Source organism: Aquarana catesbeiana, linkage group LG01, assembly GCF_042186555.1.
Source record: "Aquarana catesbeiana isolate 2022-GZ linkage group LG01, ASM4218655v1, whole genome shotgun sequence".
Taxonomy (NCBI): domain Eukaryota; kingdom Metazoa; phylum Chordata; class Amphibia; order Anura; family Ranidae; genus Aquarana; species Aquarana catesbeiana.
The window spans coordinates 644,222,763-644,241,007 of NC_133324.1; the positions used below are offsets into that span (position 1 = coordinate 644,222,763).

The 18,245-nt window shown below is 38.9% G+C and overlaps 1 protein-coding gene across 4 annotated transcripts in view; it reads right to left on the reverse strand.

The window, feature by feature from the left end:
* The window catches only part of UNC5C (unc-5 netrin receptor C), a 536,701-nt gene that overhangs the window by 14,573 nt on the left and 503,883 nt on the right, over positions 1–18,245 (reverse strand). For all 4 annotated transcript variants that reach the window (XM_073601191.1, XM_073601177.1, XM_073601183.1 and 1 more), the window contains 4 exons: positions 16,273–16,441; positions 7,079–7,312; positions 4,560–4,709; positions 475–639 (listed from right to left, as the gene is read on the reverse strand). In XM_073601191.1, coding sequence (XP_073457292.1) covers positions 475–639; positions 4,560–4,709; positions 7,079–7,312; positions 16,273–16,441 — 718 coding nt within the window. The remainder of the gene's footprint in view (positions 1–474; positions 640–4,559; positions 4,710–7,078; positions 7,313–16,272; positions 16,442–18,245) is intronic.

Genomic DNA, 18,245 nt, shown 5'->3' on the forward strand with positions numbered 1-18,245 from the left:
AAAAATGAGAAAATGAAAGGAAAATTAAAATCCATTTTGGTGGTGAATGAACTGTGTAAAGGCACTTGGCCAGCAGCATTTTTCTTTTATATGATTACAGAACAGCCCTCTAACCTCTACTATGTATATTACAGCGGGAAGTACATTAGATCATTTTTTTAACATTTTATGTCTATATGACTATGGGACATTCTATGGAATCGTGCCGCAATGAGCCTGCAGCACACAGAGCCTTATAGAAAAGAGAACAGCAGTCAGCATGTACAATACACACAATCTTTTATAACAAGCTGTAATAAAAAATAAGGGAACAAATAAAGGCATTGCCTGCAATTAAATTGGCATTAGTCACCTTAATTTTGACTTAGTAGATATTACATTTTAGAATGAGCCTGTTCTAGTGTTTATAACTGTGGATTATCACTTTTAATTAGGTGACATTTGAGTTCCTCTATAGACGGATTACATACATACCTCTGATGCTGTACAGTTTAGTTGGAAGATCTGTCCTTCCCCTTCTACCTGCCTGACACATAGCTTGCAGGATAAGTCAACAGTGCTGAGACTGAAGCGTTCCAGAGTGAAGGTGCATTGAAGATTCCTTTGGCATCCACTCCATACCTGATAGAATGGGATTTCCTGGAACAGTAACAGAAATCATTATTAGCTAAACCAGCAACATTTGCACGCACCTTTCTGAATATACTAGCTCACTTTTCATTAAATATCTTTATGTCTTCATCTTTGTATTGCTCCTGGCAAGTTACTTCTCTCACTCTGTGTTACTTGTACCAGCTCTTGATGTTTTTCCTGTGCCAGGCATGAAATGTTCATGTTTTGCTTGCTATCATGCAGGATCTATACTCAGTAGAATGTCAAATAAGTCTATGTCTATAAGTCTATGTCTAAATAAGCATTCGTTTGCTAACTGCACACAGCCGTAGACAGACCTTCAAGGCAACAAACAAAATTATGTCTCCTTTTGGGCACAGTGAATATTTCTGATCCCCGTACGGGCTCAGTGGAACAGCTTAGATAATTAGTATTATATAGGAAGTGTGTTCTTTCACTGGCCTACATTACACTACAACATTTGTTAGAATGGTGGAGGTACTGTTTAACAATATGGGTGTCAGTTTGCAAAGGAGAGACCTGAGAGAAGAAAACATGTCTCTGGGAAATTCCTCCTCCCTTCTTGTCACCAGGAATCTGGATGCCTGTATTACACAAGCCACTAAGTGGAAGACACAATGCCAATAAAAATACAGCTTGTACAACAAGAGCCAGATCTTGTTATTCACAAGAAGTCTGCTCTTCTGCAGTAGAGACAATCTTCTATTGCTTCCTTCAGCCTGTTTTAGTTCAGCACATTATGAGCGCAGTGTTCAGCTCCCCTGGGAGAGATGGGCTATGGAGTGAAACCTGGCTAATGGAAGCTGAAAGCACTGAAGAGAGGTTGTTCAGCCTGCAGGCAATGGCAAAAAGGTGCTGAACTAGCATTCTATCTGATCCATACTGAGCAGCTTGCACAATGCTGCTGAAGTCTTGCCAAGGGTAACAGCCCTGGTCAGGCCAGCGGAATCAGGAAACATGACTGTGGGAAGTATGGAACAAAGTAGCTGATGGAGAGGATTACATGTAATTGAGACATGAATTCCAAGGAGAATCAGCATTTCTGTGATTTATTAACTGAGACACCTATAGAAGCAGGTTTATTCTGTAAAACTAAAGGGCAATAGCCAATAAGCCCTCGTATTAAGTTTACCAGAGACAGATCAGCGAAAAGATTGTTTCTTTAATAGCTTGCTATGGGTTTCTATCCCTTTTACACCATCATTTGTTTTCTATTTTCTGAATAAATAAGGAGTAAAACCATTGTATAAAACAAGAATCCAACTAGAAACTGTCTAGTTACCGGTACTTCACACCATATTATTAGAATATATTTCACAATGCTTCCAATACATGTCAATGGTGCGACCAAACAATAAAACCTTCACTGCAAATTTGTCATCCAGTACTGCAAATAAATATTTGATTGAAAGAATAAAAACCAAAGCCACCAATAACTTTGCCTGTTCTTACTGGATCTTAGGCTGGCCACAGAGTGAAAAAAACCCTCTTCCAATATCCAATGAATCACATTTATTAAAATGGCTACAAGTCAATGAAAAACAGAAATGCATGTCATGTGCAATTTTAGAGTAATTGATCCCTTCCAATTTTTTGTGCTTTAGGCTGCTTTGATACTGATCCGTTTTTGTTCTGTTAACAAAAGTGGAAGAAAACTGCCTCCTTTTAAATCCTATGTAGCTCTTCACATTCATCCCTTCGCTTCAGTTGTGGTTAAAAATAATATCCTGCTTGCTACATTTTTGGTGCATGTTTGGTCCGGTAAAAAATATGCACCAAAAATGTATCCCTCCATTGAAATGAGTGGAAACCGCATGAAAAATACATGAAAAATGTATCAAAAATGCATTGTGTCTTGTGTTAAATTTAATGCAAATTTAAATGCGGAAAAAAGATGGCAAAAACACATATCTGTTTTTGGTAAGTTTTTCATCTAGAGGAGTGTGAAAGTAGCCTTAGGTAGAATAAGATTTCTTTTAGTATGTAATTGCCCTGTTTGCTAAAATACCACATATACCCATTAACTTTCATAAAATTAATATATGCAGAATATTTTCCAGCAAGCTGGAAAACCATTTTAACTGTTATCGCAAACTTTATAGTTTGTCAGTCATTACTTTTGTACACAGAATCGTGAAGTATTTAATATATAATGTACATTTGCGGAATATTTGTGAAATCTGCACATCATTTTTCCAAAATTAGCTTCTGATTATTATTATGAAGTACCAGTCCACTGAAAGTATATATGAAGTCTATTCTAACTGGCCATACTGAGTTTACCAAATCCTCCCAGAGGAAATGTTTATGTCCTTTTAAAGCAAAACTAAACTTTTCTATCCTCTTCAGCCAAGAAAGCTGCCATCTTAGCTTTATGTTTGTTCTACAACTACCATTATGCTGCGTATCTGATCACTTATGAGATCAGCCACTTAACCACTTCCCGACCGCCGCATGTACATATACGTCAGCAGAATGGCACGGACAGGCAAATGGGCGTACAGGTACGCCCCTTTAAATTTGCCACGCGACCCTGCCGCAAGCTCTGTGAGTGTGGTCGCGTGTCCCGCGGACTCAATGTCCGCGCGGATACCCAGGATCATATCACGGAGAGGAAGAACAGGGAAATGCTGATGTAAACAAACATTTCTCCATTCTGCCTACTTACACTGACACTGATCACAGGTCCCAGTAATTGGGAGCAGTGATCAGTGTCGTGTAACACATAGCCCATCCCCCCACAGTTAGAACCCATCCCTAGGATACACTTAACCCCTGCAGTGCCCCCTCCTGGTTAACCCCTTTCTGTCAATTACATTTACACAGTAATCAATGCATTTTTAATCGCACTGATTGGTGTATAAATGTGAATGGTCCCAAAATAGCGCCAAAAGTGTCCGATCTGTCCGCCATAATGTTGCAGTCATGATAAAACTTGCTGATCGCCACCATTACTAGTAAAAAAAAATTATTAATAAAAATGCCATAAAATTATCCCCTATTTTGTAGACGCTATAACTATTGCGTAAACCAATCAATAAATTCTTATTGCGATTTTTTCTACCAAAAATATGTAGAAGAATATGTATTAGCCTAAACTGAGGAAAAAAAATGTTTTTTTTTATATATTTTTGGGGGATATTATAGCAAAAAGTAAAAAATATTGCTTATTTTTCAAAATTGTCGCTCTTTTTTTGTTTATAGCACAAAAAATAAAAACCACAGAGGTGATCAAATACCACCAAAAGAAAACTCTATTTGTGGGGAAAAAAGGACATCCATTTTGTTTGGGAGCCACGTCGCATGACCGCGCAATTGTCAGTTAAATCGACGCAGTGCCGAAACACAAAAAGTATTCTGTTCTTTGGCCAGCCAAATGGTCTGGGGCTTAAGTGGTTAATAGTTTGACAGTTTGGTTGAGAACACAAGCAAATGTCACAGTTAGTATTCCAGGCATGCTGAGAATGTGGCTGTTTTTTTAAACCATTATATTGATGGGTTTAGTTCTGCTTTAAAGCAACCACTGAAACAATGGGGTACTTAAAGTGGAACTAAAGTTCTGCTGTCAAAAACTGCTGGCATTCAGGCTATTTATTGCAAAAAAAGACATGCAATGTCTCTTCTGCAATAAAATACACCTACCTACCTGGTTACAGCTTTCTCCAGCATGTAAATTGAGTTGTGCATGGCTCTGGCTTGTGTGCCAGGATAACTCGCTCCTGCACATGAGCAGGAGTGACAACATCCAGAGCTGGCCAATGAAGTTGGCTGAAGACCAGCACCCAGAAGAAGATGCTGGTGCCAGTGAGGAATGGGGACTGTTGAAAAAAAGATACGTTTAGCATCGCTTTAATCATATGACCATGTTGAGGTTGACATCTAAAGATTTACAATTACAATAAACATCATATTTGAGGTATGCTTACCTGATATTTAGCTAGCAATTTACTTTTCCAGAGTGAGTGTGGGATGTCATGAACAGATAGGCGGAGGTTATGGGTGCTTCCTTTAAAGTGAAGAGTTTTAGGCTCATCCAGTAACTGTCCTCCAACTTTTCTTTCCTGCTGTAACACTTCCTGTTCATTGTAGAAGAAAATAGGATTAGATGTAATGGAAGGATGTGAAAATACTTACTACAGGTTGGTTCCCAGACAATATTACCCAATTCACCAAATCTATTCAGATTTCCTTACAGCAGACATCCATGGTTACTCCATGGTTTTGTTCACTAAGCTAAGGAAAAATTCTCTTGCAAAATCACCAGTCTATTTCCCTTTAGTAAATCAACCACATATGTGTCTATATTATGATTAGTCAAATTTGAACATGAAAAAGTAGGTATTATGCTAAATTTAGGATACTGGAAAATCCCAATGGTACAAATCAGGTAATACATACTTTTTACAGAGTTGATTACTTTGCTGTACCAGGTTAACAGCTCATTTCTACATTTGTACATGCAGACATTCTAGGAATGACTTCACTCTAAAACTTAGATCAGTTCCATTTACTTCTTACTTACATTGTTACATCAATCTGTTATTTGATAGAAATCAATAAATCCATATAGAACATAATATATAAAATTGTACACAATCTGAAACAATGCAATTATATGCAGCAAACAATCATACATCTTCAATTTTGAAACATACAATTTAATAAAAGCCTACTTAGGAAAACATAATTATCATTCTGTTTATAGTCATTTGTGCAACACAATACCTCCATGTTAGGTTTGTATTTCTGATCGGGAAGTAACTGAGTGGGTAATAAACTAATTCAATGTACACATTTCATACTCAGTGGAAATTGTGCATGTTTTTTAGATTGTTATCTAAACCCACTGCTAATATCAGATACTTTCCGATCTGTATTACCATAAACAGATTGAGCCAGATAAACTATGATTGATGGTTGTTGACCAATATGAATTGCCACACTTAACATTCTGTTTTGGCATATCACGTCAAACTATGATGTTGGAGCACGTGTAGTTTATTTAGTGCACAGTAGAATTTGTAACTGTCTTGTACCCTCATCCCTTGGCACACTATTGCACACCTGTATTGCATAAAATATTGAAAAATCACTTTTTGTACCATTGATTATTTTACACAGATTGTGAGACTTTTGGAATTTTTTTTTACAATTGCCACACTAGTCACATCATTAATTTCAAATCTTTCAAATTGAACAATTTTTTTGGTGCATCCATGTGTTAAATATTTTGTACACTCATATTAATTTACCTGGGCCATATGTTTTTTACATACTGCATTTAGTCTACATCCAACTTACAATATACAAGTAAGTCTATGCAGGGTCGCTGATAAGGGGGTACAGCCGATCCTTCTGTATGGGGCCTGGGCGACACGGGGAATCGGATGGTGGTACTAGAAACTGATCCCCTGTGTGACTCTCTGCAGCAGCTGAAAGCTGGCTTATCCTCCTCTCCCTCCCACCAGGTTTTAGCTGCTGTGGGGAGAGCCACATAGAGAATCATTTCCTGTTACAATAGAAAAGGGGAGGGGGTCAGTAAATATATCATTTTTACCAGCCCCTTCCTTTCCTGAATGAACAAAGTGAGTGATCAGTATGGATCACATAATATATTCATTCATAACGGAGTCATAATTGTAAAAAATATATACAAATAATTGTAAAAAAAAAAATAGAAAATGAAGAGCTCATTCACATCAGTTCTCTGGCCCATACAGTGTGAATGAGCACTTTGTTCATGCAGCTAGAGCCGTCTGTTACTCTATAGGTAATGCAACGCCAATACAAACTCAGCCACAGGTCCTAATTTGACAGGTGAGCAGGTGCTGGTGAGTGGCTCCAAATGCACACTGTCTGTTTATGGGGCCGTACACCTGCACTCATACACCTGTCAAATAGTAACCTTTGGCTGTGTTCATACAGCTGCTGTGTCCCCATAGAGTAACATAGGCTGACTGCACATAGCTCCAGCCACATTTTAAAAAAAGCACTGATTCACACTGCAACCACAGCACCCATGTGAATAACCCCCAAGACCTGATTCACACACAGAGCTTTATTAAATAAATACAGTTTTTTTCTTTTAGATTTAGCAATTGAAGTTATGTTGTAAGTTAAGTTGTATGTTATCTTTGTAAGTTATGTTGTGTTTGTGTACATCAAAAATTATTTTAGTGTATTTTTATTGAAAACAATGTTTTGATATTTTCGGGGAAGGGGGGGCAGTCAGATAGGCTGTATGAGGCCCTGTGATTTTTAACAGCAGACCCGTCTCTATGACCATGACATAATGCTGGTAACATTTAAAATTACAATTACTGGTATAGCTAGATTAACACACATCATAAAAATGTAAAAATGGGGTATCATTTTTATAGATGTTTTAAATGAGACGCCTTTCTTATTAAAAACACTAAACATTTAAACATAAAAGAGTGCATACCTTAAGTGCATCCTGAGTATCATCTAAGCAGTAAACCCGGATGTTGTACTCCAGAGACGTGCAGGATATTGGCCCAAATATAGCTAATTTGAGTCTCTTTGCTGATGATTTGCTTGTAGATTGTCCCACCAGTGCATAGGTGCTTAATGTTTCTGTGAGGATATGACAGGCTTCTGAATCCATCTGGATGTAACAAGGTGTGGTAAAATTCTCTTCGCCCACAACTACAACATCCTGTAGGAAAAAAATGTTGTTATCAAAAGGCCAGTATGCATACTGTATAGGTCATTTTATGTGAAAGTGCTGTCACAAATGGGTCTGTCAAAATGACTGTATATGCGGAAAAATTTCAAAATGTAACGTATACAGTGGGGAAAATAAGCATTTGATCCCCTACACATTTTGTAAGTTTGCCCACTTACAAAGAAATGAAGGGCCTATAATTTTTATCATAGGTGCATTTTAAATGATAGAGACAGAATATCAACCAAAAATCCAGAAAAAACACATGATACAAATGTTATAAATTGAGATGCAGGCTTGCTGGCTCCCACAGACTGGCTACAGTATGTGCTCATGTGGTACAAAGATTAGTCCTGTTAATATAAGAAGGTGCTCCTAACGACAACTCGTTATGTGCATAAAAGACACCCACAGAATCTCTTTCTTCCATTCAAACCTCACTATCATGGGGAAGATCAAAGAGCTGTCAAAGGACATCAGTGACAAGATTGTAAACCTACACAAGGCTGGAATGGGATACAAGACCATCAACATAAAGCTTGGTGAGAAGGAGACAACTGTTGGAGCAATTATTCGCAAATAAAGCCAAATTTTGGATAGAGTAGGGGATGGTTTAAACCCCTAAACATGGCAATACGGACCTAGAAGAGGTTTTAATACTTCTTTTCTCCATCAAAAAAAACAACAAAAGGTTTGGGTATAGATACATTTAAAGATTTGTATTTGTTATTCTATGTCATTAATATGTTTAGGCTTAACCATTTTGCTGCCAGGTCTGTACGTCCTATGGACATGACAGCATGGGGTTTTACACACACTGTGTATATCTGACAGGCTGGCTGCCAGCTCTCAGATGGAAGCAAAATGGTGGCTGTGCAGCTACCAAACAGCTCCCTATAATGGCTGCCCCTCCCCACACATGCCCACGCCCTGTATCACAGGCTTTGTGCTCCCATCGGCACATCCGGGACTGGCATAGCGGGTGCTGCTGGGTAGAGAAGAGAGAGAAGAGCATCTCTCTGCTTTCCACCCCTTCTTCTTGCTAAATTGGAGTAGACCTGTAAAACAAGTTCCTGGTTCCTGGTTCCCCTTTCACTTTCCTCAGCCTGCATGGCTAGGGAAGAAGCTGATGGTATGTGATCTGCATTGGATCAACTTCATTGGAGGACAGGTGAGACATCAGGAGCCTTTTTGACCCCTGGTGTCTCATTAAAGAGAACCTTTTACCAGAAAATTATAACATGTGATGTGATGAAAAAAAAAAAAATACATAAAACAAATTGTAAAAATAAAAGTTCCACCCAAGCAATCCTTCCCCCCCCAAAAAAATGTTGAGGCCCTCCCCACACCACATACATGCATGTACGAAGGTAAGTGCATGAGCTGTGGGAGACTACACATAAAAATGAAGTCGCCATTTCACAGGCGCACTCATGTTTAAGGTTTGACATGTTGGGTATATATTTACTTACAGCAACCTCATGTTTTATAATTAGCCAAAACTTGGTATTTTTTTGTTTTGCGTCCTAAAATTAACGTTAGTGTAATTTTTAACAGAATGTTGCATCTGCCAAGTTGTTGTGCTAACATAAACATTTGGAACTACGACTTTTTTTCTTTGGGGTGTCTGATTTCAGAAAATATATAATAATTTAATGTAATCCTCAGGCCTAAAATTATTTTTTAAACGCATGCTAAAACTGCAAAAATGGCCCTGGCAGTGAAAGGTCTTAGATTGTTACCTTATACTGGTGAGTTCCATAGAACCAATAGATATGTATGGGCACATAAAAAATAAAGCTTTTAATACCACCTTTATCTCAAATATCACTTGTAATAAGCTTGCAGTGACTTATATCAAGATTTATAACACTTGCTTACAAACCACCCTAGCCAGATTTGATGATGCTCTGAGCCTGCCCTTCAAACCATACGTGGCCGCTCTGTGTGCCAATCCTGCAGCCTCCTGGGAGATGTGATGTAAGTATCCCAGGAGGCTGCAGGACCAGTGACAGTTCAATCAATTTCAATCCAACCTAGGCCAGAATAGTGACGGGGTGGATCAAATATAAAAAATAAGAAAGTGGAAAAAAAACTGCGTGGGAAGGGGAGGTTTTATTTTGGGGCTACTATATGGAAGAATTTTCTTCAGTGTCTAAGCACAGCATGGTGTGGGGTGATTCTGTCTCCATGAGGATTCTGTGTAGCCAACTATTTAAACAAAGGTTGGCAGGACTTTCTTTTCCACTGCTAATTAACTGGCAACATGATTTTACAGTGCCTTAGCTTGCTCCACAATTCTGTGACCTTGGCTCACATATGGCAGATTTGTTTTAACCGCTTGCCTCACACCGATATACATTGGCAGAATGGCGCGTACAGGCATATTAACGTAACTGTACTTGCCATTTAAAAAGCGGCTTTCGGGCGCACGCGATCACACTCACGGTGCTCGCGGGTCCTGTGGACTCGATGTCCACGAGGATACCCGCGATCATCTCATGGAGAGGAAGAACGGGGAAATGCTGATGTAAACAAGCATTTCCCCGTTCTGTCCAGTGACAAGGACATTGATCACAGCTCCCTGTAATCGGAAGCGGTGATCAGTGTCGTGTCACACATAGCCCATCTGCGCCACAGTTAGAATCACTCCCTAGGACACACTTAACCCCTACAGCGCCCCCTAGTGGTTAACCCCTTCACTGCCAGTCACATTTACACAGTAATCAATGCATTTTTAATCGCACTGATCACTGTATAAATGTAAATGGTCCCAAAATAGCGCCAAAAGTGTCCAAACTGTCCGCCATAATGTCGCAGTAATGATGAAAATTGCTGATCACCACCATTACTAGTAAAAAAGCAAATATTAATAAAAAATGCCATAAAACTATCCCCTATTTTGTAGACGCTATAACTTTTGCGCAAACCAATCAATAAATGCTTATTGCGATTTTTTTTACCAAAATTATGTCGAAGAATATGTATCGGCCTAAGCTGAGGAAAAAAAAAGTTTTTTTATATATTTTTTGGGGATATTTATTAGAGCAAAAAAGTAAAATATAATGCATTTTTTTCAAAATTGTCGCTCTTTCTTTGTTTATAGCACAAAATATAAAAACTGCAGAGGTGATCAAATACTACCAAAAGAAAGCTCTATTTGTGGGGAAAAAGGACGTCAATTTTGTTTGGGAGCCACATCGTACGACTGCACAATTGTCAGTCAAAACGACGCAGTGCCGAATCGCAAAAAGTGCCCTGGTCTTTTGCCAGCCAAATGGTCCGGGGCTGAAGTGGTTAACAAAAGCAAAATGTGGTGTATAATTCCCTTTGATTTGAAGTCTGTCCATTACTTATAGATACTACTTTTTTCTTTTGGCAGATTCACTGTATTTATCCATGAAATATAGTACAAGTAACAATGTACTCGCAAGTCAATAAGTATCTGCTGCAAGAGGTTTTTTTTTTTCAGATTAAATTTAGCTTACAAGAAAACATTAGGAAACAAGATAATATTCGCAAGTTGCAGGAAAGGCGCACATCTAATTCATTTCTAAATGTGAAGTGTAGAAGTGAACACATTTCGTAAAATCCATTATGTTTTGCATAAACGCACTTCAGGAAATGTAATTTACTTCAGGCAACTTGGTACTCACTTTAATAAAAATAAAAGTAGGTAATATATAAAGTTTGTGTATAAATATATATATATATATATATATATATATATATATATATATATATATATATATATATATATATATATATATATTTATTTATACACACACCTACATTTACCCTTAGTTAAACATATATACACAAACATGATGGACCATGCAAGGCAGTAAAGAGAATCTTTCAGCTGGTCAGGGATCCTATCTTCATTTCAAATATTAAGGCTGGGTTCACATACAGTATGTGCAAACTGGAAGCATTTTGAACCGCATCTAATTTGCATGACATGTGAACCAGCAGCCTTCTCTATAGAGCTGGTTCACACATTTGCAGGCCAGCGTCGGTGCATTTCTAAAAAGAGTCCTGTGCGTTTTTCAGTCTGGTTCAGGTGTGATTTCAAATAAAAATTCACACCTGAATCGCACCTAAACCGGTGAACAAAACCACACTGGGCTCCTTTTAAAAATTGTGCTAAAATCACGGCCAGACATGTGTGAACCAAGCCTTAATCAGGAGCCTTTCGTTTGTTTTTTAAAGAGGCCAATGCTATTTTTTTATTAACTTTTGGCAGCTGCTGGCACATTTAATCACATGATCAATAACAAATTATCCTCACCAGCATTATCAGTTTACTGCCATGTCCAAGTGGCAGCTTGTTCCAATTATCAGACTGTCCAGAATGTAAGATTCAAATCACCGGAAATGATGCGTCTAGCAACAAGTGGGTGATATTTTCTGTATGAACTTGTGGAAGGAAGTGACACAAACTAAAGGGAGACAAATCTTATCCCTGGAAGAAGCCATGTGGCTATTGAATTGCTGGTGTCCACCCATAACATAAAATACCACTATTGAGCACAGCTCAACAAATTAGGTTGAGAATCCTAATTGCCTGGTTGCTCTAAGGCAGGAATCTCCAAACTACAGCCCTCCAGCTGTTGCGGAACTACACATCCCATGAGGCATTGTAAAACTCTGACATTCCCAGACCTAACTAGGCATGACCGGAATTGTAGTACCTGAAAAAACTGGAGGGCCATAGTTTGGAGACCCCTGCTCTAAGGTGTGGTGCACACTGAGTTTTCCTTCGTTTAACCCAGCGGGTTAAGAGCTCAGGAGGAGCTGCTGTACTAACAAGCAGATGTTAGTACAGTGATCTCCCTGCTGAGGTATTGTGTTCCGACAGGGGGATGCCCCCCGCCAGAACACACACCGGTCAGCAGAGAGCGCTAAGCAAATGGCAGTCAGCAAACCTTTTTCGGTCATGCCCCGCCGCACACACGGGCTGAATGTTGGCTGGTTTCTATCGAACCAGCCAATGCCGCCCAACATTCGGCCCCTGTGTGCTAGGCTTAATGGTCCGAGGATTCAGTACTTTCAGTACTTTCTGATTTATTGACAACAAATATGTAGAACAGGAGTACTGACAATATTCTGACTCTACTAGCTGCTGACCCAGAGAGTAAGGAGGCCAGAGACAGCCATGTAGCCTCTTTTTAGAAAGAGATCACCTGTATCAATGGATACCTCTATAAATTTACTAGGCGTTTGCAATGACCACAAGTTCACTGGGCCACCAGAAGTCACTACTTTTGTATATCACTAACTAAATGCCAATTTATTTATTTATTGATTTTTTTAATGAAAATGTATAGCTCAATGCAGATCCCCATACCAAATAAAAAATATATAAACTAAGGAAAATGAAGGAGACACTAACTTATAATTTTATTTTCTGTTTTATGCATTCAGTAGTCATTTGACATGTTGTTAGCAGAAAAGCAATGGATGATCATTTTCATAAATTGCTTATTTTTTTACCTCTGAATTGTTAAGCTATCTGATTTTATCATCTTGGCTCATTATTTTGAGAAAAAATGTTCTTTGTTTGTATAGTATGTCTGAAACATTTTCACTATATTTGTGTTTGTGTTGGCGCAGTACAAATAAATATGGTGTTATTTTCTCCCTTTTATTAAAAACTTTAAAATTCACCCAGCGGAAAGTATTTGGACTGAAATGTGAGCAAATAAATCTGACAATGCCTATTGATTTCTAAGAAGCTTTGACATTAATATGGCCAAAGGCAATCAAACTACACTATCGCACCTTCGCCACTATGGGGTGCTAGTGCCAAAAGCATACTGCAATTTTTCGTTTCCTCCTTTCAAACAGTACTACAGAGAAAAGAAAACAACTAGCTGGCTAGAGGCATTAAACAGCAAGTCATTTAAACTCATTTATTCCCCACCAAAGCAGTAATGTCAATTGTTACAATGAGGATATTACATGCATTTAATGATTTAATTTAATGATAAAATGCTTGGTCACATTTTTATAACTAAATATTAAGATATATATTTTCTGTTAGTATGCTAATTTAAGCATGGGATAATATGAACCAGTGAAACAGCACTGGAGATGAGTTAACAATTATTTTACTATTGCAATTGTCGTAATTATCAAAGGTGATTTCAGACTGATTGATATGGCACATCACACATAAATCTGTGCCAATAATGTCATGATGGCCATACATGAAGTGCTTTGTAATTGACCTAGTATGAATCATCTCAAACAAACAATCTATCGTTGATGAAATTATACAATGATACAATATAGTTCTGCATTTTGCAGAATATATAGATCAAATATATTGACCAAATCTATTGATCAAAAATTGTATTTACCAGTCATAAATCTAAGTGATCTATAAAAAAAAGACTGCTTACTTAATCTGTATTATGAATGGTTCTATAACACACAGTACGTGCAGATGTTTTTTCAATGGATCAAAAGCAATCAACAAAATTCCACCACAGGTCGATCAACTTGATAGAGCCTAAATCAATCAGAAGCTCACCTTTTTTGGCTCACAATTTTTATTCAACTCGATCAGTTTAGTTTAAGTGAATGATTGATTCAACAAACATATCAATATATGTGGCCAACAATGCACTAAGGAAATGTTTGGTAAATATTCCTTGATGAATCAAACTATGGCCCTCCAGCTGTTGTGAAACTACACATCCCATGAGGCATTGTAAAACTCTGAAATTCACAGACATGACTAGGCATGATGGGAATTGTAGTTCCTGAACAACTAGAGGGCCATAGTTTGAAGACCCCTGGCCTAGGCTATAAGAAGGTTGCCAAGACCCTGAAACTGAGCTACAGCACAGTGGCCAAGACCATACAGAGGTTTAACAGGTCAGGTCAGCAACCAGGTGAGGAGTACAAAGACAAGTGTGTCTTGCCTATAGTCAAGAGTGAGTCTTGAGTGCTGCCGGCACTGGGGAGCTACAGTTCATTGAGGGAACCATGAATGGCAACATGTAATGTGACATACTGAAGCAGAGCATGATCCCCTCTCTGTGGAGACTGGGCCGCAGGGCGGTATTCCAAAATGATAACGACCCCTAACACGCATCCAAGACGACAACTGCCTTGCTAAAGAAGCTGAGGATAAAGGTGATGGACTGGCCAAGCATGTCTCCAAACATAAACCCTGTTGAGCATCTGTGGGGAATCCTCAAACAGAAGGTGGAGGAGCGCAAGGTCTCCAACATCCCCCAGCTCCATGATGTCGTCATGGAGGAGTGGAAGAGGACTCCAGTGGCAACCTGTGAAGCTCTGGTGAACTCCATGCCCAAGAGGGTTAAGGCAGTGCTGGAAAAAAATGGTGGCCACAAAAAATTATGACACTTTGGGCCCAATTTGGACATTTTCACTTAGGGGTGTACTCACTTTTGTTGCCAGCAGTTTAGACATTAATTGCTGTGTGTTGAGTTATTTTGAGGGGACAGCAAATTTACACTCTTATACAAGCTGTACACTCACTACTTTACATTGTAGCAAAGTGTCATTTCTTCAGTGTTGTCACATGAAAAGATATAATTAAATATTTACAAAAAATGTGAGGGGTGTACTCACTTTTGTGAGATATAGTATATAAAACCTATTACATAGCGATTTTAAGTAATACACAGATTCATACATCCATTACTTTCCCCCTGATGCACTCACACACACCAGGCCCAGGTAGGTAGGAAGTTAGTTCAACTATCAGTATATTTTTGAATTGTGGAAGGAAACTGGAGTACCCAGAGGATGCCTATGCAAACAAGTGAGAGCATACAAACATGCATGCCCTTCATGGGATTTGAAACCAGGACCGAGAGTTGCAAGGCTAATACAAACTATTTCAGTAATTAGATGCTACGGCTACACAATTCCTCAATTAGTTTCAGAATACAAATACATACCTCTAAAATCATAAGTATATTTCATATTTTTTCAGATAACATTTTAATAAATAGCAGTTAAAGTGGAAGTAAACTCCCCTGCTTGATATTTACCTATAGGTAAGCCTATAATAAAGCCTTATGCCGCGTACACACGGTCGGACTTTACGGCAGACTTTGCCCGGCGGACTTTTCAACGGACTTTACGACGAACTTTCTGAATGAAAGGACTTGCCTACACACAATCCACCAAAGTCTGTCAAATTTGTACGTGATGACGTACGACCGGACTAAAACAAGGAAGTTCATAGCCAGTAGCCAATAGCTGCCCTAGCGTGGCTTTTTGTCCGTCGGACTAGCATACAGACGAGCGGACTTTTCGACCGGACTCGAGTCCGTCGGATAGATTTGAAACATGTTTCAAATCTAAGTCCGTCCAACTTTTGAGAAAACAAAGTCCGCTGGAGCCCACACACGATCGAATTGTCCGACGAAATCCAGTACGCCGGACCAAGTCTGCCATAAAGTCCGATCATGTGTACGCGGAATTAGCTATAGGTACAATAAATATCTCTATAATGTGCACCATTTAGGGGATATTTACTTGTGAAGCCATTGGTGACGTCACGGGTGACTGCGCTCTGAAGGAATGACATGCCTGTGCCGCTCCTTCAGAGTCCTGTGCCATAAACAGTGGCTCTCATGCGCATGCACGGGAGTGACATCATCACAGCTCATCCAATCAAAGGACTGGAGCCCGCTAACCCGGGAAGGAAGACCAGGTGAAGACTGAAGTCCTGTCAGCGGTGACAGCGCACCACTGGAGGGCTACATTTTAATGTAAGTTTCATATAATGTGCCAGTATGCGATATGTTATATCACTTTATAGCGCTCTATTGGATAAGATTTTTGTGTTTACAACACTTTCATAGTTATAATTAGTTGGTCTATATCTATTTTATCTAATATTATAAACCATTTTGCCTTGGGGAATGGATTCTGCCTTCATGTTACCTTAACGTGTCACTTACCTCCCACTGGCCTTGTACAGATTGCTCTTTCAGCTGGATCTTCCAGTCTTCTGTATTCGTCTCTGCACAGTGATGCATCGTAATAATGGCTGGTCTAGTCATCAGTGCACCCGGTGGCCCACAAGTTACGACAGGAGTTAGAAGTGTCTGACTGTCTTCTATGGGTGGCCTAGAAAATTAATGAAAAACTCAAAATTTAAGTAAATTGATGCAACCTATTATTTGATCTGGTGAGTGGAGAAAATTTGTTTCAAGTACTTCTTGCACATATACAAATACTTTACAGGTTTATGTTACCTGTCCAAAGTTTTGATTCTGTTAAAAATGGCATTCCTTGTCTTTGCCCTATCAAGTATATCTACAGGCTAACAACTCCGAGCAAAACACTTGATTTACTAATAAATATGCAATGTGGATAGTGGTTTTATATACACAACTTTAACCGATTCCCGACCAGCTGCTGCAGTTATAACGTGGCAGGATGGCTCCCCTGGGCGAGCCATCGTAGCTGTACGTCGGCTCTTTAAGACGCTGTAGGAGTTGATTGCCCCGCAGTGTGTTCCCAGAGCCGATGCGAGTGCCTGGTGGGCGCGATGACTGCCGGGCACCGCGATCGCTTGTGACAAAGCAAGAATCGGGATCTGTGTGTGTAAACACACAAATCCCGGTTCTGTCAGGGCAGAGGAGACAGATCGTGTGTTCCTACAAAGTAGGAACAATGATCTCTCTCCTCCCCTAGTCAGTCCCTTCCCCCCACAGTTAGAACACACCTAGGGAACACAGTTAACCCCTTGATCGCCCCCTAGTGTGAACCCCTTCCCTGCCAGTGATATTTATACAGTAATCAGTGCATTTTTATAGCACTGATGGCTGTATAAGTGTCACTGGTACCAAAAATGTGTCAAAAGTGTCCGATTTGTCTGCCACAATATTGCAGTCCCAATAAAAATCACAGATCGCCGCCATTGCTAGTAAAAAAATAAAAATAATAAAAATGCCATAAATCTATCCCCTATTTTGTAGACGCTATAACTTTTGCGCAAACCAATCAATATACGCTTATTGCGATTTATTTTACCAAAAATATGTAGAAGAATACATGTCAGCCGAAACTGAGAAAACTTTTTTTTTTTAAAATGTGGGATATTTATTATAGCAAATATTAAAAGATATTTTTTTCAAAATTGTTGTTTTTTTCAAAATTGTTGCTCTTCTTTTGTTTATACCACAAAAAATAAAAACCGCAGTGGTCATCAAATACCACCAAAAGAAAGCTCTATTTGTGGGAAAATAACAACGTAAATTTTGTTTGTGTACAGCGTTGCACGACCGCGGAATTGTCAGTTAAAATGACGCAGTGCCGTATCGCAAAAAATGGCCTGGTCAGGAAGGAGGTAAATTCTTCCGGGACTGAAGTGGTTAAGAAAAGTCTATAAAGTTTGAGCCTGAATAGGAAAGGCCTGTCTGAACTTCTATGTGCTCCAAGCACTGACTAGTCATTACAAACAATGCAATTCCATCAAATGGAGACAGTTGTTCTCATTCACTGTTAAAAACCTGGATTCACCTGCTAGCGACAGACTCAAACCTTCAACACACAAACTTCTGCAGTTCACAATTTAAAAAAGCAATTCCAAGAGTGCACAACCTTATATCATGTAGGTTTACTAGCAATTTTATCCTGACTGCTTTTCTCATTAAGGTTCTGATCAGGTTTATGTTCTCCGTGGTAAAGAATCAAATTTATACACGTTTACTGAAATAAGCCCTGTTTTTGTTTTGCCCTTTGAATAAACGCAATAAAAATGTATAGTAGAGCTCAAATAAGCTATGTTTAATTACATGTCCCAAGTGAGCAGATTGTAATATGCTTTTGTAGGGCAAGACATTAGAGACTAACGTGCAAAAACTGAAACAGAACAAGGAAAAATAAACAGATATACCCTTTTGGTACAATTGGTCTCTATTAGCAG